This window comes from Suncus etruscus, chromosome 12 (genome assembly GCF_024139225.1).
Source record: "Suncus etruscus isolate mSunEtr1 chromosome 12, mSunEtr1.pri.cur, whole genome shotgun sequence".
Lineage (NCBI taxonomy): Eukaryota > Metazoa > Chordata > Mammalia > Eulipotyphla > Soricidae > Suncus > Suncus etruscus.
The window spans coordinates 98369885-98393228 of record NC_064859.1 but is presented as its reverse complement, the minus strand read 5'-3'; the positions used below and the strand labels follow the sequence as shown (position 1 = coordinate 98393228).

Sequence of the window (23344 nt, the reverse complement as noted above, 5' to 3'; positions counted from 1 at the left end):
TCATAAACTCCCATTGCTATTTCCACCAAGACAGTCATGGGTGCTGCCATTTTACCCATCTTCCTTCCCTTTACCCTATGAGCATCATCGCCCCCTTCCCTGCCTGATCCTTCTGTCCCCAGTTTCATCCACACACAGTTCATCCACAAACCAGACAGCATTGACCCCGGTGACTAATTCTGAGAACACTGTGATATGACATGCGGTAAATCCAGAAGAAAGATAAATAAATCTGCAGATATTTATCTATGGAAATAAATAACTCAACGCCGATGAAGAGCCCAAAGCTTTAACTTCAGACTCTCCGTAGGAACATTTAATGAGCAGCAAACATCTCTGAGTACTTATCATCTCAGCTGTTGTAGCTGAACCATAAAATCAAATTATTTATTTTTCTAATAAAAATGGATGGTTGTTTAATAACTTCAGTTTTATTTGGACAACGACAGAGAAAATAAATGCTAAGGCAGTGTGTAAGCAATTCAAAAATCCCACTGGCAGATTTCAACAATCTTATTAAAACCTGGAAGTCAGCCCTGAGCTCCAGACACCAAATTGAGTCAAGTTTAATAAAACGTTTTGAGACCAGTTCTCCAAGTTTACCTAATCTGCAAACTTAAGGGCAATAATTTTAATAAGACTACAAGTAATATTACTTAATTAAAAATAAAATAAAATGTTCACAACAAATGCTTTGGCCAAATTCTGTGAAATATTTTCTACAGAAATTATAAAGAGAAATAAAATATTTATCATGTAATCTGAATTGGCCAGAAATGATCCCTAAATTGTCTGGATATTGTCAACAACATGATTTTGGACCTGAAACGGGCAATTCCTGTATCAGTTTTCAAATATACCTTAGGTGCAAACATAATTTTACAAATCCATCTTCCCGCCAAAGAAGCTCTATAATGATATTCAAGATCATAATATAAAGAACATGAATAAAGGAACTTACGTGCTAAATGTCCTAATCTGCATTCGATAAGTTTTAAAGGAAACAGCAGTTATTAGCAACAATATTATTCAAAAAGCCTCAACGAATTCATTTAATAACATGAAACAGACCAGACACTTTTGTTGTAACTTTACGTCTTCCATAGTCTAAACATCTCCATTTCCTGCATAGCTAGAGGGAGATATGCAGTTAAAAAAAAATGTGGGATTTTTTAAATAAATGGAAGAAAGGAAGGAAAGAAGAAAGGAAGGGAGGGAGGGAGGGAAGGAGGGAGGGAGAAGAAGGAAGGAAGGAAGGAAGGAAGGAAGGAAGGAAGGAAGGAAGGAAGGAAGGAAGGAAGGAAGGAAGGAAGGAAGGAAGGAAGGGAGGGAGGGAGGGAGGGAGGGAGGGAGGGAGGGAGAGAAGGAAGGGAGGGAGGGAGGGAGGGAAGGAGGGAGGGAGGGAGGGAGGGAGGGAAGGAAGGGAGGGAGGGAGGGAGGGAGGGAGGGAGGGAGGGAAGGAAGGAAGAAGGGAGGGAGGGAGGAAAGGAAGGAGGGAGGGAAGAAGGAAGGGAGGAAGGGAGGGGAGGAGGGAAGGAGGGAGGGAGGGAAGAAGGGAGGGAGGGAGGGAGGAAAGGAAGGAGGGAGGGAAGGAAGGAGAGAGAAAGGAGGGGGGAAGGAAGGGAGGGAAGGAAGGAGGGAGGGGGGACGGAAGGAAGGGAGGGACGGAAGGAGGGAGGGGGGAAGGAAGGAAGGGAGGGAAGGAAGGAGGGAGGGGGGAAGGAAGGGAGGGAAGGAAGGAGGGAGGGGGGAAGGAAGGAAGGAAGGAAGGAAGGGATAGAGAGATAAAAGGTAGGAGGGAAGGAAGGAGAGAATAAAGAGGAAAGGGAGAAAGGAAAGAAATAGAAAAAGAAAAAAAACAGGAGCTGGAGCTGTGGTACAGTGGTAGGGTGTTTGCCTTGTACACAGTTGACCTAGGACGGACCGAGGTTCGAAACCCTGGTGTCCCATATGGTCCCCAATCCAGGAGCGATTTCTGAACACAGAACCAGGAGTGACCCCTGAGTATTACCAAGTGTGGCCCAAAAAGCAAAAAAGAAAAAGAAAAGAAAAGAAACAAAGAAGAGAGGGAGGGAGAGGAGAAAGGGAAGAAAGATTAAAAAAAGAAAAAAAGAGTAAGAAGGCGGGAGAGAGGGAAAGAAAGAAAAACTGGGCAACACCATATGGATATACTTTAACATATGCCAAACTCATATTCAAAAAAATATCCACAGATAAAAGCCAACCAGCAGCACAGAAATGAGAACAGAATTACTCCGAAAATTATCTGTATAATTTTCTACCAGGCATTCATTCAAAATCTTTCACCTTCAACTTCATCTGCAGCGCTCCCCTGTGTGGTGTGAACAGACAGACACACACAGACAGAGAGACCTTCCAAGAACCCTCCGAGGTGGCAATGGCTCAGCCAGAGGCAGTCAGTCCTGCTTGCCCAAATGAGCCTGGTGTATGCAGCCTGCCACTGACCGAATGGCATGAACTGTGCAAGGCTAGCTAGGTAGGACACTGATTTTGGTTATGTGGCCACGAGTTTCTTGGGGGAAATAACATATTTGGAACCAAAATTAGAACCTGGGGTCTGATGAAGAATTTTTTTAACCCTCATCAGGTACAAAGGAAAATGCTCTTTAGTATATAGATAAAGCAAACCGCACAAATCAGAGATAGCTTAGTGTTTATTTTTCTTTTTTTCTTTTCTTTTTTCTTTTTTTTTTTTTTTTTGAGGATAACAGAATCAAATACTTGAAATGACAAATGAACAGAATATCTGAATTGAAGGCCACTGAGACCATTTCTCCACCTTTTCCAACTAAGAAAGCACAATAAAATTTCATTCAACCGACAGCAGAGACTCGTAATTCCAACTAATCAATGACAGAAGTTGGGAATTGAAGCTGAACTCGGCTTTAAAAATGTATTCAATACTCAGGAAGGAAAATAACATTTCATTTCCTACATGTGCTGAATTTAATTAACTCTCCCCCCCAAGTATATTTCCTTGGTGTGTTTTTTCCTCTCTCTACTTTACATATATATATATATATAGATCATGATATAGTTTTATATCTTTTTATAAACACCATAATTACAAATATGATTGTAGTTTGGTTTCAGTTATACAAAGAACACATCCCTTCACCACTGCAACCTTCCCACCATCAATCCGCCCTATCTCTCTCCTCCCCCATCTCCTGCCTGCATTTGAAACAGGCATTCTACTTCTCCTACTCATTAACATTGTCATGGTAATTGTTAATGTAGTTTTTTGTTTTTGTTTTTGTTGTTACATTTTTCCAAGGGCAATAAGAATGCACTTTTGGGAAAAGTAGAGTTTAATCGTTTATTGTCACATTATGGGGCTTCTTATATTGTCATTTTAACTATAGAGATTTTCTTGCAATTTTACAATATTTAGCTGATCACTGGGTATATATTTTTCCTTCCATCTATGCATGCATGTACAAATATACCAAAAACACCACACACACACACACACACACACACACACACACACACACACCAAATCTGAAACAAAAATACAACGTGATCATTACTTACGAACACAACTCGAAAAAGTAGGGTCTGGTCCGAATCCCATCTTGCAGGTACATCTATAACTGCCCATGGTATTCAAACACTCACCATTAGGGCAGACACCCTGGAGCTGGCACTCATTAATATCTGCAGTAAACACAATGTTTTGATTGGTTTTCTATTTGGAGAGGTCCCATCCCATTCCTGGCAGCACTCACAGGACCATATGCAGAGCTGGAGCTGAAGTCTAGGTAAAGTGGTTGCAAGGCTAGCGCTTTACCCACTGTACCATCTCTCTGGCCCCCTGAAACATAATGCTATTTTAGAGGAATGACCCAGTCCTTTTGAATCATCTGTCCATAAATTAATTACATTCACTTCCTTTTCCACTCTAATAACCTCTTGGTTATGATAAAGAACACTAGCTGCTTTTTAGGTACCAGCAGGGAAAAATTAGGGGCCAAAGCATTAGCACATCAGGTAGGGCATTTGCCTTGCACACAACTGACCCAGATTCAATCCTTGGCATCCCATATGGTCCCCCCAAAACTGCCAGGAGTAATTTCTGAGCGTAGAGCTAGGAAGAACCCCTGAGCACCACCAACCAAAAACAAAAAATACCCCACTAAAATAAAATAAAAATAAATAAAGAATCTGACAAGTTGCAAGGGGTGGGGGAAATGAGTTAGCATTTATATTTTTCTTCAAGGTGATCTAGAAATTATTGATTGTGTTTGTCTCTGGGGGACCAGTCTCCATGTGTTGAATATGTATTGTTTATGCAATATGAACTATGTACCTATAACATACCTGATTCTGTCCTAGGGTTTAGGGATTTACCAGTAAACAACACAGGACCTAAGTCTCTACCCTGCACAGAACTTACACTATTTGGTCTAATTACACCTTTAGACAAGGCCAAGATTCGGTCTGCGTACTAACAGTCTAGATACACATCAAAAATTAAAGATGTTGAGGCTGGAGCAATAAGCACATTTTGTGAAGCATTTGCCTTGCACATAGCCAACTCGGGTTCAATCCTTGGCATCCCGTAGGGCCCCCCAAGTCTGTCAGAAGTAAATTCTTGGCATCTTCAGGCCGGTGTGACTCAAAAAAAAAAAAAAAAAAAACAATAAAATGAAGATGTTGAAATCAGTTCCAGTTATCACCATTACAAAAAAATGGGGTGCTCAATGGTGAAGTTGCCCTCACAAGGGCTGAGGAGGCCACGGGGGTGGGGGAGGCTTCAGGCTGTGGGGCGGGAAGATGGTCAGAGTTGAGAATAGGATGGAATTGATAGATTGGGATAGCGGGTCCCCATGGGGGGAGGAGGGGACAGTGCAGGATGGATGCAGAGGCTGGAAAAGATTTAGGAAATCCTGAGTCAAAGACTGGCTGGAAAAGAGGATTCAGAAAGGTAAATTGTTGGTGAAAGTCAGGCCTACTTGGAGTCATTTTGCCTGGGAACAGGAAGTGAGAAGAGAGGTTTCTGAGCAGGCCAGCATCAAAAGGTAAGGAGGGATGCATCTGGCAGACACATGGCTCAGTCAGAAATGAGGCAATGCTGGATCAGGAGTCTGGGTGACGGGTCAGGTGGGTGATGGCGAGAGGCAGCAGGAAACAAGAGGAAAAGAGTTTGATTTTGCTGACAAGTAGCAGACAGGGCTGACCTGGACAGCAGTCTGATGACCTGGATAGAAAGGGTAAAGAGTCAGGAAATTCAGGGCAACTGGAAACTGGAGGAAAGAGGGAAATTGTTTTCGATTTGAGGGGACATATGGAAGAAGAGAGAGACAGCTGGAAGTGAACTTTTTTCCCCTGTGGGATACCCCAGTCTGAATATCCAGAGTAGAGTCAAAGATTCTGAAGACCAAAGTCAAAAATAGGGGTGGGGCTGAAGAGATAGCATGGAGGTAAGGCTTTTTGCCTTGCATGCAGAAGGTCAGTGGTTGGAATCCCGACATCCCGTATGGTCCCCCGAGCCTTCCAAAAGTGATTTCTGAGCATAGAGCCAAGAGTAACCCCTGAGCACTGCCGGGTGTGAACCAAAAACAAAAAATATATAGGGGTTTAGGGACTGGCATGATAGCACAGTGGGGAAGGCGTTTGCCTTGCATGAGGCTGATCCAAGTTCAATCACTGGCATCCCATATGGTCCCTCGAGCCTGCCAGGAGTGACTCCTGAGTGCAGAGCCAGGTGTAACCCCTGAGCACTGGTGGGTGTGGCCCATCTCCCCCAAAAAGAAATAGGGATTCCCAGTCATTTGTTTTATAGCTTAGATGCCCCATGTTCCACATATTCCTATATTTTAATTTTTATTTTATATTCCTATATTGAAGCCCTGAGCCCCAAAGGTGAAGCTAATAGTAGATGGTTTGGAGAGAGATGCTTGTATCAGGAGGTGGAATTTACACCGTTCCGGGACAACTGGACACATGGAGATGCCCATGATGGGGCTTCTCAAAACCTGGTCACCCCACTGTGGCCCTTCTCAGCTTCAACTATGAACCAACCCCTTCGGTTGTTCTGAGTTCCATTGTCTATGGTGGTTTATTATAACAGCCCCAATGAACAAAAGTAGTGATGCAAGAGGAAACAAAATAAGGAAAATGTGATTGATTTGAAAAAACCAAGAGTGGGCCCGGAGAGATAGCACAGCGGCGTTTGCCTTGCAAGCAGCCGATCCAGGACCAAAGGTGGGTGGTTCGAATCCCAGTGTCCCATATGGTCCCCCATGCCTGCCAGGAGTTATTTCTGAGCAGACAGCCAGGAGTAACCCCTGAGCATCGCCGGGTGTGACCCAAAAAAAAAACAAAAAACAAACAAACAAAAAAAAAAAAACCAAGAGTATAGAGTCATTGGTGAAGTTAAAAAAAATAGGGGCTGGAGCATTAGTACATCCATCGGGTAAGGTGTTTGCCTTGCACACAGCTTACCCAGATTTGATTCCCAGCATCCATATGTCCCCTGAAATTGTCAGGAGTAATATCTGAGCACAGAGCCAGGAGGAACTTCTGAGTGTTGCCAGGTGTGGCCCCAAAAAACAAAATCAAAACTAAAATAAAAATATATAAAAATGGAAAATACAGAAAAAAGAATCTGGCAAGTTTCAAGAGAGAAAACTAAGTTGGCATTTATATTTTCTTCAGCCTACAAAGTGTTGACTGTGTTTGACTCTGGGGGCATCCATTGATGTAACATTTACTTCCTTCAATCCTTCATTACAGTAAAATATTCACCAAGATTTCTGAGAGATCCATTTTCTACATGTGAATGTAATCAGGGGGAAGAAAACCATGACTATTCAAATTGTCCCCCAAGAGCCACTCACTAAGCCATTATTTGCTCCTGTGTTTTATTCTAGATAACTACATCATTTCAAAAGACACTGTCACCAGCTTGAAATTGGACCTCAGTGATAAAGTGTGACCATTTCAATAGCACTGAAACAAAGGGACACATCTGCTTGTTGGGAGTAAACCTCACAGCCTTCCAACCTGGACTCAGCTGGAACCCGGCACCACACAGAGCCCACACCTGACCTTCTAGTGGAGCTGAGGGCGTATGTCTCCGTCATGCACAGTTATTCACAGCATGAAACTGAAAGTGACTCCCCATAACTCAAGCTCTTTAAGAAAACCACCATGAAGGAGCAGGAAGACTGCCAAGTCCATTTGGGGAACCAAGGGAACAAGTCAAGCCCTTCTCATAGGCCCCGTGTAAACCTCAGACCTGGAAACCAGCCATTTGTGGGCCAAAAAGGCAGGAAAAACACTCTACTTGCTGGAATTGCCACTATGGTTCTGAGACATCCTTTCTCCACAGAGCCTGTCCCTCAATTCACAGGTAACACGTTATTCATCACATGTAGATTTTTTCTGCTCTGGATGCTTCTAGACAGACACCCACAAGCTCTCTGCTAATTGCCAGACTCAGGGGTGTTCCTTCGTCCCTAGAACTACCTGGCTTCAGTCACTCCTTCAATGGCACCTCCCATCCTCTTGACACGGCCCAAGGCCTCAGCCATGACGACATGGGAAAGGAACACAGGAAGTCAGACTTGAAAAGAGCTAGTGTTTGGACAGGAAGGAAGGGCCAAATCCATGAGGAAGAGAAATTGTGTCAGACTCTTCCTTCTCTAGTTGTCTTTACTGAATCAACCTGAGCCAAGGCCTTCCCTTAGTGTATCTCCAGGAACCAAGAACAGGCTTACAACTTCCAGAAAATGATTGTGTCCTTCACCTGTCCCCATCTATTTTTAGGGCTCTAAAGTCCCACAAAGGTGAAATCTTCAGCATAGTTTGTCTTTGAACTATTTTTAATTCAGGTTTTTTTTTAAGTCTATAAAGTATCTTCAACTTGATTATGCAGCTAAATAAATAAAGTTTATATCACGCATAGGACAAAAGTGTCACCACACAGATGTATAAGGGATTTACCTGTCTCAGGGTGCTCATGAGCTGTAAAATGTCTATGTAAGAATGCATCCAGGAGGGTGTCCAGTGAGGGCAGAGAAGGGACCACTATGACAATAATAGTTTTCTAAGCACGTAACACAACAAAGGATGCTGACCCAGGGTTACCCTGTGGGGTGGCCCTAGAAGGGCAGTGGTGGGAGGACAGATAGATTCATCCAAGCAAAAACCAGAGATATGATCAACCAATCCCCTGGGTTTCTTTAGGACATAGGAAGAGCTATAGTGATGGAGAGTTGTGTATTTCTTCCCAACACTGACAGAGCATTTCGGAGCAAGATAGTTAGCTCCCAGGGGTCATAAACTGAGTTTAGTGATATGAAACTGGTCTTCATCTGTGTCTCCATTGGAGGAATAACTCCAGCATTATTTGACTCCACTGATATCAACAGAAGCTTAAGGCTAGAAAACAATAAATCAGGGGCCGGGCGGTGGCGCAAGAGGTAAGGTGCCTGCCTTACCTGCGCTAGCCTTGAACGGACCGCGGTTCGATCCCCGGCGTCCCATATGGTCCCCCAAGCCAGGAGCAACTTCTGAGCTCATAGCCAGGAGTAACCCCTGAGCGTTACCGGGTGTGGCCCCCCCCCAAAAAAAAAAAAAAAAAGTTTTTGGGCCGGGCGGTGGCGCTGGAGGTAAGGTGCCTGCCTTGCCTTCGCTAGCCTAGGACGGACCGCGGTTCGATCCCCTGGCGTCCCATATGGTCCCCCAAGAAGCCAGGAGCAACTTCTGAGCGCATAGCCAGGAGTAACCCCTGAGCGTCACAGGGTGTGGCCCAAAAAACCAAAAAAAAAAAAAACAATAAATCAATCCATACCAAAATACACTTTTTAAAAACCAATCTTACATAGGCTTGGGATTGCAGGACTGAGGTCTGATACAATCATGTATCACAGTGGAAAAGCTGTGTCTAAAGACACACACACACACACACACACACACACACACACACCACACACACACCTCTCTTCTCCAGGTACCACAGTAGAAAAGCTGAAGGTCTAAACACACACATACACACACATACTCTCTTCTCCAGTACATCTCACCTCACAGAAATCCAGGACTTTCCATTCTAGATGGTCTGCGGACCTATTCCTTTGGGTGTATCTACCTAGGCAGGTCAAATTAACTCTGTGAGCCATAGAGAGAGATGGTTCCAGCCCAAATGTATTTTCAGTAAATGTCAAGAAGGACTGGAAGAGATCCAACCAGAGAAGTATCTCGCAGAGATCTTGTTTGGCTAGAATAAGGATGATGCTCTGTCTCTTGGTTTGTTTTCCCTCCAGAAACACAAAAAGCCAGAACCAAAGGTCCTTCCAACTGAAAAATTATTTGATTTCATACAACTTCCTGTAGCCACAAAGGGAGAAGCCAAGGGTTCCAGTGAGTGTTGCCATTTAATGTCTATTGGTAGGAACACTAGAAAGGGCCTGTGGGAAAACAGGTACCTCTTCTTCCCTGGGGAAACCCTGTATATTTAACCCAGGGAACAGTGCTTTTTGTGACGCAAATTGGGACAGGAAATGAGGCATATCCAGTAGCAAACAGGAGTTGGGAGACAAGGAGAGAGGAAACCTCTACATGGAGTTGCACAAAAAAAGCAGGTTTTTCTGGAGATCCGGTTGTAGCAAGTTTGTGCAAATAGTGAGAAATTAGGGAGAAAGGAGAGAATGAGAATTCCCACTGGGAAGCAAAAAAAAAAAAAAAACAAACCTCTGGAGGTTCTGCCTTCTCTTGGTCATACTGACCATTTGACAATGCAATGGGGACCACTATATTTGGGGGAGTGGGGAAACAGATCTAGTAGTGCTAGGAGGGACACACAATGTCAGGGAGTGATCCCCAAATTCTGCATACACCCCGTGTACCCCTGTCCACTGAGCTGTCTCCTCCGGCTCTCTAAGAGACCACATAGCCTAGAAGAAAAGGGGCCTGTTCCCCATGGAGACTTAGGGGTGTATTCTGGCTGGTAGCCTCAGCCTTGCATACACGCCAAAGACCACATCCGTGCAGGGACAGGAAATCAACATCTATCTCTGGAACCTTTCAGGCTTCCTTTACTTTTTAAAAAAACTTTCTAAGACCACCTCTGCTGTCTCCTTTGCTTAGCAAATTCCTCTTTACAAAATCAAGACCTGCATCTGGACGGTTCCAGACTCTCAAGACACATTGCTCCAAGGATAAAAAACTTTCCAAGATCCTAGGCTAGAGCAACAGTACAGAGGGGAGGGCATTTGCCTTGCACATAGTTAACCGTTGTTCGATCGTCAACATCTCATAGGGTCCCCTGAGCCTGCCAGGAGTAGTTTCTGAGCACAGAGCCAAGAGTAATCCTTGAGCACTGCTGGCTCCAAAACAAAAACAAACAAAAAATTAAAAATATAAAACTAAAGAATAAAGTTCCTGAACAATGTTACCTTAAGTCTTCTATATAAAACCAAAATTTGGGGGTCGGGGAGATAGTATAGCAGGCAAGTTGCTTGCTATGCATGTGCCTGACATGGCTTTCATCCCTGGCACCTAATATGGTTCACCAAATCCTTACAGGGCAGATCCCTGAGACCCATATCCTACAAATAGTAAAAGATAACTAAACACAAGTTTGGTGTGAGTCTTTCATAAGAAGGGTTCTGGGGCCAAGCATGTTTGAGAAACTACATTTTCCACAGCCCTTTCTTTAGCCTTTCATTTTCCTCTCTTCTCTCACTGAAGGATTTTCACCCATTGAAACCGGGGACTCCCCCAGCAGAGCTTCTTCCCAAGATGCTCTTCTAGGGGAGTCCCTGGAACTCAAAGTGGGTTTCGGAAATAATGCATGGTGGGTGATTCCAATACTCATCACTTTCAGGTTTAACTCACTTTGTATACTGAACGGACATTCAACTGGACAAAACAAGGTGGACCATCCCAGTCCATTACTGGGCAGGGAATGGAGACGACACTAGCAAAGCTAGAAGATCACAAAACCCAAAGCTGAGAGGCTGGAGGGAAAGCGAGTCCACGAAAGTAACATGAGACTCTTCAATTCCCTTTTCCTGATCAGTCGAATCACAAGGGGGTGAAATCAGGCCCTAATCTGCAAAACCATTTGAACAGATGATGCTGAATGAAATCATGTTATTTTAGGAGGCAACCTTTGTGCAAATGTAATTTAGCAGAGGGCTCACGGGGCCCCGTGAAATAGAACTTGCTACAATGCTTCCAGAAGGTCTGCCAGAAAGACTTAGGGCGTTCAACTGGGTCCCCCAGAGACACACTAGAGCTTGGCTCTGGAGCTAGTAACCCTCAGTACCTCTGACTGCAATGAGCCCATGAGATTGCTGGGCTAGAAATAAAATGGGCTCAAAATTCTTCCATACCAGGAGAGAAGGCAAGAAAATTTTTAAACTGTGACTACAAGGAGTTTTCCTTTTGATAAGTGTGAGGGCAAGAAATGGCTGTGATGTTCAGTGTCACTTCTCAAGTGAAATTTAAATAAAGTCATTCACACTTTGAAGCCAGTAGGTAAGGGGATAAGCTAGTAGGTGAGAGGATGGATATTAATTTGATATTTATGAGTATAAATTGCTTTGACCTCTTTTACCAAATCATCTCCTATCTTAACGAGTGTCCACATTCTTAATACTCTACAGATCAAGTTAGAAGACAGGTAATGACCAACTAAAAAGAGAAATTCTAGCTGAATCTCTTATTACCTGTGACACTGGAGAAGTTGATGACTCATATGTGTGTGCACATGAATAAGTTTCTAATTGGTAGCAATAATGGCCAAGTTCCATCATCATCAACAACAACAAAAAATAGAAACTGCCTTCAGCATCTGACAGTCAGAGAAATAAGAAGCATAGAGAAGCATCAAAAATTCTCATGCAATGTCTTGCTAAGCAAGACCAAATAATAGGAGAGAAATAAGAATCCTCCTCTCCATAATCTCACAGAAAAAATAGGGATGGGGCAGGGCATATGGCTCCCAGGTGAGGGACTAAAACTCCAGGGATAGACCAAGATGCTACTGCTTCTTGTCACAGCCTAAGGGCCAGCGGAATGGTGGCAGGGGAAAAAGGGGACTATAGAGCCAGGGCCCTCCCACCCCACTTGCCCAGGAGGAGAGAGCTGCCCAGAGTTTCTGAGCCAGCTGGACATCTGATGAGCCATTTCTATATACCAGAAGTGCAGTTCTTGCAAAGAAACTTTAGGATGGCTTGGGTGAATTGTAACCACATAGAAGAACTGTCACTCCAATCTGTGAAATTGCTTCTGATACAAGGAATGAAATCTAGGTTTCCCTGGACAGTCAATCTGCATAAGGCCCGTCTATACGGTGGCCGTTCCAATTGTCTTCATTTTGTATGTCTTTAAGCCAAACACAGGCGAATGGCATTCTGGAAAAACTTAGAGCCATAGACCATGACAATGAATAGCCAAATCTCCAAGTTCAAACAGGTGAGCATGATATAAAGACATTGTTTTCATTCCATTATTTCCAAAGAATCCAGCTTTGACTTTTGGGGTGGAAGGTATACTCTGTAGTACTCAGGGCTTACTCCTGACTCTTTGTTCAGGGATCCCTCTTGGTAGGCTTGGGGAAATCATACAGGGTGTCAGGTATCTAGCCTGGACCAGTCAAATGCAAGGCAAACACTATATTATTTTTGTGGCCCCTGGAATCCAGCTTCTTAAATTCTGGGCTGTGACCCCAGGTAGGGTCATGTCATTGAAGGAGGGGGTCACTTTCAGATAAATTCCTTGATGGGATTTGATTTGAATATGTACTTTAAATATATAGAGTCCTGCTTGTGTCATTCCTTGAGTGAAAATGGATCGTGGAAAACCATTGAAGATACTCTTGACTAAGGTTTCTTTCCTTTCTGAAATATATATATTTATTTTTTTAAACTGTATGTTATCCAAATCTTTAAAATAATAATTTAGTTTGCTCCGAAGAAAACAGTGGGCCATTCATTCACAAATCCTCCCGTTCTTCCATCATCTTACTTAATCTTCCATCCACTTTAATACAAATTTTTAATGATGTCATAAATTCTACGAACTGCCAAATAATCTTTAGCAAATCCACATTCTCAATCGAGTTTGCAAATGAGACTCAGAAAATGTCTCCAGCGGCCTCTCCTCAGCAAAGAACCCTAATCTTTCCAACATTCTTTCACCATAGCGGGCTTAGAACAGTTTAGGCAGAATCTTCTCTCTTCAACACAGGCACACCCTTAGTTAAGTGCCTTTCCCGAGTGTTGCAAGTCAGCCCCTGAAGAGGTTGACTGATGGAGGGATGGAGGATAAGGTCTTTCCCCTCCAGCTCGGAGCATGCATCTGCCACCCTGTCCAGCAGACAGTTCTGAGGTGAAACAGCAGGTAAACAGCTCGCAGACAGTCAGGCTTGTGGAAATATTAGCTTTGTTCGGTGGACAAGACTGAAGTCCAAAGTCTCAGCCTCAGTTCCAGCAAAAAAGCCTCTCGCCTTCCACAGACCCTTGTTTTTATCCCCCAGAATCAGGTACCACCCAATGGTGGGATCAGATACAACCCAATGGTGGAAGCAGAATCAGGTACCACCCTAGGGTGGGGGCAGAATGCCAGGTCACACCCTAGGGTAGGGCACAATCACTGATCAGGGTAGTGTCAGTAACATAATAATCCCATCAAATGTTTACATACACAACACTGAGGAAATATAAGTTAGCAAAGCCTCACCCTTACAGCTGCGCAAAGGAACAATCCACTTGAGTAGCTCCTCAGTTCATTCCAACACCCCTTGGCCTGAAATTTCCCGCACCCGACAGTCCATTCCTTGCATCTATTCTGGCCACGGATGCTGAGAAGGACAATGTGGCCCAAAGTAGAAGTGACATGCCATGATCTGGGCACAGGCTTTGGTTCAAGTCAACTCTTGGCAGTGGTGTCCCTGTGTGCATCATTGTATGTGATGTAATTAGAGGCCTTTGAATTAGTCCTAATTTGTATCTTAATTGTTTTCTGTTGGTCTGTTTCCTCGTTGCCTTTTCATCTGGATTCCCCCCCCCCCGGCCTATGGGGTGGGTTTTGTTTTGTTTTGTTTTATCTCAATAAATGCTAGTCAAGAGAGCTTAGCTGTGAACTGCCATCTAGGCTTGTGGTACCATGTGGTGGAGCGAATCGCTTTTGGTTGAAAAACTTGCAGTGTGAGTTTCTTGCCTGCTAAAACCTCTATATCTGTGTGGATTATTACTACCAGACCAGCTTCTCCTATTCCCCCGCAGATAGAGGGTATGGGGTTCCCCTTTCCCCACTGGCGACCATGGGACATTCAACCTGACATACAACAAATGTATGCACATCTCCATATCACTTGAGAAACTTTTTATCCTAGATGAGCAATTCTTCAGGGTCACAGAGGAAGAGAAACAAAATTCCTGAGTTGCTATTGCTGCCAAAGAGAAGTCATCCAAATTTCGGATGTAAAGTGAGGAAACAGTCTGTGACCCACCCACCCCCAAAACACACACACACACACACACACACACACACACACAACGACACACTCCCTGCATTCAGCAGCCAGAAACCTGCTTTTCCATCTATTGCTGGAAGAGATGCTATGGCTCACTTGACTATGACCAACCACTTGGAGGACATGGACCCCATTAGGGTGAGAATACAAAAGGCAGTGGTACACTGCTGGCTCAGCCACATGCAGGCCAAGCAGCAGGGCTCCGGGCTGAGCTGTATAGACATGCTGCATGCACACTGGTGTGGCTGGGAGAAAAGCAAATGAGAGATCCAAAGGCATTCTGGGACATCAACTGAACTCCTATGGATTTGAGCACAAATGAAGAGAATTGGGGCAAGTGGGGCTGGTGTCAATGGTGGTGATTCCATCCCATTGAGTGCACAGTAGACCTCTGTGTTGGCTGCCTAGTGGAAATGTGGGCTCAGTTCTGGTGCTCAGCTGCGGGTTAGCAGGGTCATGGAACAACTCAGGTGCTAAGAAAGCCCAGAGAGTGGCTGAGTCTTAGCCAAAGCCCCCTCACCCAGCTTACCTTGACAGAAGGTGTTGTTCACCCGCTTAAAGCCTTGCAAACATTCCATCATTTGGTTATATCCATGGTAAGCTGCAAGCAAGGAAGCAGAATGTCTGTTATGTGCCTTCCTGAGGCTGCACAGTCCTGCAACTGCAGACAAGTCGCCCCAATCTTCCCCAGTGGCCAAGTCAAGGCATGTTTCCCTCTGTCATGATGCAGTGGCTTTTCAATACATTCAAGTCTTACTTTACCTTCAACAGTCCCCATGCCTGGCCAATCTCCATTTTTTTTAACATATGAGTTTTTAATTGAATTGCCAAAAGATCAAAGTTGTTGATGATTGAGTTTCATTCATACAATGTCCAACACCCTTCACCAGGGTACATTTCCCATGAATGTCCCTAGTTTTCCTTTTGACCTCCCCTTAGCCTTCTCCCCTGCCTGACTCTATGCCTCTATATCACACCTCTCTCTCTCTCTCTCTCTCTCTCTCTCTCTCTCTCTCTCTCTCTCTCTCCCCGAGATACTGTGGTTTGCAATATATTTTTTGTTATCAATATTGTTAAGACTATTTTCTATTTTCTTCCAACTCACGATTCACCGTTTCTCTCACAAAGGACCTATTCTTCCCCCCAACACTGGATTTCTGGCATCTGAACTTTCTCCCTGCATATGTGACTGCCTGCCTGGGGCTGTCTGGACTGGAGGCCTGCTGGTCCAGCCAAGTTCTTTCAGAGCCTGGATTTCTCCCTTGAGGCTCCAGCCTGCCCCATAAATTCTAGTCTAGGTTGTCATCCTAGCTCAAGGTACCCTTGTCAACTGATGCTCAGATCATGAGCCTAGGAAGAAAAAGCAGGTGTTGGAAGGAACACCTGCCTTTGTGTGCACCAGACACCCCAATGAGTGTTTACCAACCAGAGATCTGCTTTCAGGGAAAGAAAGCCCCAAGGGCCTTGCAGTCTCAACCCAAGAACTGGGAAGGAGCGGAATGGCTGGAGTTCAGCACATCACCCTTGGGTGTCCAGCTCCAGAATCTGGGGAGCTTCGTGTCCTGGAATTATTCCCAGAGACTGAGCAGGTGGGAGTCTAGGGACTGGGGGAGTTTAGGTACAAAAGTGCCTGGCAGCGGTAACCCATCATAGAGTGGCAGCTGTCACTGCTCCTTCCTTTCTGCCACTTTTTGGATGGTGCCTCTGGAGCCACAGGAAATGCGCTGTTAATTTAATGGAAGGCGGGAATCATCACCAAGACAGACTAGAATAGTGGAAGGCGCAAACCATCATGAAGAATGGAATAGACACAGAGTTCGAGGGTATGTTCTTACGAGGGGGTGGCAGGGGGAGCAATGTTTGCCTTTCCCATGTGCTCTTTATTCTTGCCATCAGGCAAATGTTTCCTTATAAAGGGGCCGCTCCCAATTTTTCACTTTCTTTGCTCAATCTCCCTTCTCAGTGGAGCCTCCTGAAGGCCAGTAAGAAAGGGTAAGGTATGACATAAGGGAGTTTGGAGAAGAGGCTGGTTGTGGGAAACTACCCCATAAGTCAAGATTTGTGTATTCCTTTCCTCCCCCTTCCTTCCTGCCTTCCTTCCTGCCGGCCTGCCTGCCTGCCTTCTCCCCTCCCTCCCTCATTCTTTCCTTCCTTCCTTTCCTCTCTCCTTTTTTCTTCCCTCCTTCCCTCCCTCCTTCCTTCTTTCCTTTAATCCTTCCTCCCTCCCTCCTTCCTTTTATCCTTCCTGTTCTTATCCCTTCAAAGGAGAACATGGGGCCCCTTGCAGAAAGATCAAAGAGAACAGTGGGCTACAGGAGTCTCCCCTGAAAGGCAAGAAACCAGATCAATCATCTTATAAATCAACCTTAGCTTCTGATATAATGTATCATTGTTTATCATACTATGGGATTTCAGATCTTCAGAGAGGTCACTGGCACGACCCTCTGTGACCACCCCACCTCCACCAGTACCCCTTATTCTTCCCATCCCTTACCTCCTCCCTCCCCCACCCCCAAAAAAAAGACTGAAAAGACAAGTGACTTATTCATGCCCATTTCTAATAGATTACAGCAGGCTGGTGAATAAAATCATTTGCAGATTTAAAATGGAATTTCCCCGAATAACTGATCAATTGTGCAAGGGCTTTTGTGTATGTAGCTCAATGAGGCCTTCCAACAGTAACTGAAAGTTACTGAAAAAAGGGCTACCCCGCTTGGGGTGAAAGACGAAGGTAGGGTAGGAATATGAGAGCATAGAGGACAAAGCCAAGGAAAGTCTGTCCTGGGCCAAGAGATGGAGAATTTGGAGAAGCTGGGCTGGGTCAGAGGAAGAAACACACACACACACACACACACACACACACACACACACACACACACACCAGTGTCTCTGAAGGTGCCTAGGGTAGTGCCAGTATGTGCTGTGTTGTCTGCCAGCCTTCCTTCCCTTCCCTCCCCTCCCCTTTCCTTTCCTCCCCTTTCCTTTCCTCCCCTTTCCTTTCCTTTCCCTTCCCTTCCCTTCCCTTCCCCTTTCCCTTCCCTTCCCTTCCCTTTCCCTTCCCTCCTCTCCCTTCCCCTTTCCCTCCTCTCCCCTCCCCTTTCCCTCCTCTCCCCTCCCTTCCCCTTTCCCCTCCCCTCCCTTCCCTCACCCTCCTCTTCCCCTTCCACTCCCCTCCCCTCCCCTTTCACTCCCCTCCCCCTTCCACTCCCTCCCCTTTCCCCTCCCCTCCTCTTCCTCCCCTCTTCCCTTCCCTTCCCTGTCCCTTCCCTTCCCTCCCTTCCTTCCTCATCTACATGGCCCACCCAGAAGTGAAATTTACCTCTTCTAATTAATACTGCAAATGAGCCCAAAGAAGAATTTCCTTCCATTTGCATTTCATGACCAGCGACTGGGACTCAGGACTCACCCTTTCACCTTAAATCATCCACATCATGAACATCATGAACATCACAAACCCATGAGAGACAATTCATTTCTCCATTGACCAAGCGAGTCAAGATGAACGACATATCCTCCATGGTAGGAGATAGAAGGGAAAGGGGGGAAAAAACTACAAGGATTCCCTCATCCCAACCTTGCTCTGGCTCTTCAGGGATTTGGGAAAGAGAAGAGAGAAAGAAGTAGCTGACCAAGACCATTCCCAGGAGGAGCAGTGCCTGGGAACCCCGGATCAGGATGCGTCACTTACCTGGCTTCTTGGGGCACTTCTGGCATTTGTGGAAGCCCCAGGAGGTTCCCACAGTCCCACAGCAGTCCTCCTGCTTGGACAGCCCCGGGAGCGCTTTGCCACACTGTGAGAGGGAGAGATGAGGGTGAGCGGGGAGCAGTGCTGGGAATTCACCACCTTCTCATCCCCAAGAACACAGGAGGCTGGAGCCCAAGGAATGCCAGCATGGAGCAATGTCAGGTCAGAGAGGAAACTCTCTCTTGCCCTGCCAGGTAGCTTCTACAGTGCCTTGTTGTACACCTGGGCTGCATAAACACTTTGACACTAGAACCCAATGGAGCACCTTAGGATCCAGCCAGTCAGGCACCCCACCCTGCATTCCCTCATTGAACAGTCCACACAGAATAGTGAAAGTTCTAGCAATCATAATAAGGGTGGAGGGGAGGAGAACCAAGATCTAAACTAAGAGATGAAGATGATAGAGCCAGTACAACGGCTGACCCAGTTCGATCCCCTTCATTGCAGAAAATCCTTCAAGGCCCGCCAGGAGTGATCCCTGAGCACTGAATCAAGAGCAGCAGCTGATACCACCAGCTGTGGCCCAAACCCACCCCTCCACCTCCAACCACAAACCAAAAAAACACTTTGTGCAGCAAAGATGACCGAGCTAGAGAATGGGACCAGCATAGGAAAAAGAAGTGTCATGCAGAAAGCACCAGAGATGAAGCATCTGGTCACATGGTATTCTGGCAAACAGGAGCCAGGCTCACAGGGTTGGGGAAACTGGGTTTATGTTGGTAGAGGCCTTTGGATTGATCCTCATATTGCCTTCTAATTAGATGTCACTCGATTGGTTCCTTTGGTTTTCATGTTAAAAAGCTGTTTCCCCATTGCCTCCTCATCTGGCTTTTTCCCCTTCCTTTGGGGCTGGGCTTTGTTTATCCCAATAAAGGCTACTCAAGGAGGCCTGGAGGAGGAGCTGCCATCTTGATTTGTGATTCCATGTGATAGAGCGACTGGCTTGTGAGTGAACAGTTTGTGGTTTGTGTCTCTGACCTGCTATTTCTTCCCAACTGTGTGTGGATTATTTTCTGCTTCAGAATTGCTGCCGGATCTGTGTCTCTTGTCCTACCTGGATGGGGGGGGGGGGTGTCATAAGAATCCCTCTCTCTCTCTCTCTGGGTATTGTGGAACACATAACCCATCATTCCACAGGCTTACCATACCCTCTCCTTCCAAGAAGGGCAAAAAGCCTGTTTGCAGAAACCATGGGCATCTTTTGCCAAGACTAGCGGGGGTATGTCAGGGAGAGGCTCTCGTGTCTAGTGAGGGCTGGTATCATCCAACTTCCTTCTTCACTTCCACCATCCATCATTGTGCAATGGCACAGAGACATAGGCATAAAAGGAGAAGGTATTATTCAAGCTTCTGGCCTAACCACAGGGCCAAAGAAAAAGGCAAAAACTCATCAGGACTCTTTCATGAGCGAAAACACAAACTGTGTTTATGTCTGCATGCCAATAAAAAGAGGGTCCAACTCTCTGAATCCCATCCCTAATGCAACTGGAACAACAGGCTTGATCAACTCGTTCTAAAGGCTGGTTGTCATAAAAAGAGGATATTGTAAGCTGGACCACTGGCAGGAGAACAGGCATTGTCTCATAAGAAGAGGAAAATGCTTAAATAGTTCCAGATTTTTCTAAAAGAACTTGTAAAAAAATTTTTTTTGCTTTGGCTTGAGCCAAACATCTTTATAAGCAAGGGTGTTGTTTCTTTCCTTTTTCTTTCTTTCTCTCTTTTTCTAACTCCACCCAGCTTTCTCTTATTAAAGTAATTAAAACAACATTAGGCATTTGGGGTATCTGATAAAAAACCATAATCTTCTGATATTTCAAAGCTATTGATTTTACAAAGTAGCAACACTGACCAGGACCATAGCTGCTGAAATGGTATCCATGCTGATTTCGGACCATGGATTTGCTTTAAGTTGCCAGGAACCAAAGAACAGGTTTCAAGAAATTCTTGTCCCGTTAGTTGATGAAACAGAATTTGAAAAGTTATAAGAAGGCAAAAATGGTTTTAAAGTGACAGACCATGGGAAGCAAACCTGGAGGGTGAGACTTGCTCTGAGACTTGATTGTTCTTCTAAGGAGACCCTGACATTTGTGCTGTCCAATTTCTCTGCTTCCACAGAAACTGAGAGTGACATAGTCAAGTCTACAGAGCTGTGCTGTGTGTTTGTCATGTCTCAAAATCCTTAAATTGCACAGCGAATAGTTCGGAAGAATTCTTAGTAAGTTCTTGAACTAAAATTCTTAAAACTAGTCGTTAAATACTAATTGGATCATGAAAAAGTCATGAAAATATTCTGATTATAATTCTTGCCAGACTGACTTTGGAGCAAAAAGCATATATAGACATATGTATAGCATAAATATTAGTTGATTATCATATCTGCACATATAATATATATATCAAGTATATCATAAAGACTGGATGGTGAGAAGATGAAATATATTCAAATTTCCATTTCCAAAAATGTGTTCAAAATTGACAAATTGGGAGACCTGAGTAGGTAGGACACTTGCCTTGTATGCAGACAACCCAGATACAATACTAGCATCCTGGGGCCAGAGCAGTGGCATAGCGGTAGAGCGCTAACCTAGGATGGACCGCAGTTTGATCACCTGGCGTCCCATATGGTCCCCCAAGCCAGGAGCTATTTCTGAGCGCATAGCCAGAAGTAACCCCTGCGCGTCACTGGGTGTGGCCCAAAAACAACAACAAAAAAATACTAGCATCCTATATGGTCTCCCGGGGTCCTTTCAGGAGTGATCCCTGAGAAGAGAGCCGGGGCAAGCCATGAGTACTGCAGGGTGTGAACCCCCATTCAAAAAGAAAAATGATACCTTGATGGAGACAGTATAAGATAGAGCAATGGTTACTATTACCATGGCAACCCAATTACTCCCCAAACTATGCCCATAAATTAGATGTATTTCTCCCTTGGTTACTTTTCTCCAACTAAACTGAGGAAAATTTTCTCCAATGAATTCATTGCTCATCTGGTACCTTCCCATCTACAAAGAGACTATTTGAAAAAAACAAAGACCATTTGAGGCCTCTCCACAAGCCATAAATTGTAACAAGTGTCCCATTTGGGGAACAGTTCCCACATGTTCTATGTCTCATCCAAGGACACCAAATTCAAAGCTGATCATTACCTGTGGTTTGGTTGCAAGTAACATAGAAAAACTGAAAGCCACAGATATGTTACTAGGTTGTGTTTTTTTTTCGTTGCCCATGTGGGGAGCTATGATTGGTTCATCCACAACTCTGCCATAGGTGGCAGAAAATGACTCACCCCAAACCCACTAGCTTCCACACACATCCCCTCCTCCCTAAATGTATGACTCCCCGCTCCTAGGTGCCAGGACCCAAATATCACACAACACCTGGGGTAGCTTCTACAACCAATACCAAGGATTTACTCATCTTCCTGGAAGCTTCCACTCAGGAGTCAGCCTGGGGGCACTCTGTAAAGAATCTCTTCCAGGTCAGATAAAGGCCGCCATCTTGCCATGTCCTCACAGGAAGGAAAGCTCAAACTCTCCAAGACTCTTTTTATGAGGCTATGAAGCCTATCCATTAAGGCTTTCCCTTATGACCTATTTGCTCTTCATTAACACATGATAGGCTCTATCACCAAACACAGTCACACTTGGGGGCTAAGATATTAGTTTAAGAGTGAAAAGAAGGGGCCAAGTGAGACCCGGGCTCATCCCATATGGTCCCCTGCACACTGCCAGGAGTGATTCCTAAGCCAGAAGTAACCCCTGAGCATAGTTAGGTGTGGCCCAAAAATCAAAACCAAAACAAATCTAAAAAGAGAAGAAGAGTGCAATTCATTCCATGGCACCATCTGCGGAGCTGGACAGAATGATGTGCTGTGGGAAGGAGTAACACGCTCCCCTATGGCAGGGATGTAGGAAGGCCACGTCTTCCAGAGACCAAAGCACTAACACAGCAAATACCCCCTGAGTTCCTGGAAGAGAGGAGACAGAGAGTGTCTGATCTCTTGCTAGAAGGATCCATCCCAGGCCAGAAGTAATGTCAGCATAAAGATGGCAAGAAAAGCTGTAGGAAGCGTCCAAGTTATGTCTTCCCTTTTCTCTGAAGTCTCTCCTTCACTTCTAAGAACCTCTATTTTGATTATTCTCCTGTCTCGAGCCCCCCAGTCTCAATACAGACAAAACCAGCACCTCTCTGCAGGGCTGGCAGGAGACCAGCGACACACATCTCACTCTTTTGGATTGGCACCGAGCCCCATCTCTACCTGTTTGGACTCTGAGCAGGAGACCCAGCACCGTGCCAGCCTGCCCAGCAGGGCCTGTGAGGACCGAAGCAGCCCACCATGCAGGCATTGCAGGCCCTGGTCTTCATGAAGGGCAGTTTCAATGGCACAGGTCGACGCTGGCCAGGATGGCCTGAGACAGCACTGGAGATGGCCAGCCTCCCCAACACTCACATCACTCTCAGAGGATGCCAAAGGTTGTTGGAGTAGAGTGCTGAAGGGAATCCCAGATGGCACAGGAAGTGCCTGGTGTTAATGGTTTCTTCCCTGTGAGAGAGGCCAAATTGTGGTTCTCATCTGGGGAAACTGGGGTGGGGTTGAGAGTTTGAGGTTTTTGACTTCCCCAGTCATGACCCAGCAGCCCTTCAGAAGTTGGGTAAGGGGATGCTGCAGAAACAAAAAGGTCAAGTCCCCCTCCAGGCCACCCAGCACAGTGACGCAGTCTGGCTGGCTCAGCACAACACCCAGATAATGCGTCAGAGAGGTCGAAGGGCTGTGGAGAGCGGTTTTACAGAAATTCTTCAGACTCCCCTTGTGATGGCACTGAAAAACATCTAGATCAACAGGGTAGATCAACGGGGAAGCCAAGCCATATCCCTGACCAGCATTTCGTCAGAGCTTTGGCTCTCACAGCTGTCAGGCTCCTCTCTTGAGAAGATTTGGTAGAAATGAAAGAATTGACGTCTGAGCAAAGGTTCCAGCTTCCTTCTTGAGCACTCTATTTCTTTTCCATCACTGAGAGACCTGGAAAGTCCATCATGTGCCCTTGCTCCTCTCTGCCCCTCCACTGGGGTTGTTATTTTGTCAG

General features: G+C 45.3%; 2 protein-coding genes across 3 annotated transcripts in view; one reads left to right on the top strand and one right to left on the bottom strand.

Moving 5' to 3' along the window:
* Positions 1–23344, top strand: part of FAM98A (family with sequence similarity 98 member A) — a 582326-nt gene that overhangs the window by 296039 nt on the left and 262943 nt on the right. The window lies entirely within an intron of this gene.
* LTBP1 (latent transforming growth factor beta binding protein 1) overlaps positions 1–23344 on the bottom strand; it is a 275135-nt gene that overhangs the window by 113120 nt on the left and 138671 nt on the right. Inside the window, exons 7-9 of the mRNA XM_049784171.1 lie at positions 18204–18306; positions 15045–15116; positions 3559–3681 (exon numbers count right to left, since the gene is read on the bottom strand). Of these exons, the coding sequence (XP_049640128.1) occupies positions 3559–3681; positions 15045–15116; positions 18204–18306 (298 nt within the window). The remainder of the gene's footprint in view (positions 1–3558; positions 3682–15044; positions 15117–18203; positions 18307–23344) is intronic.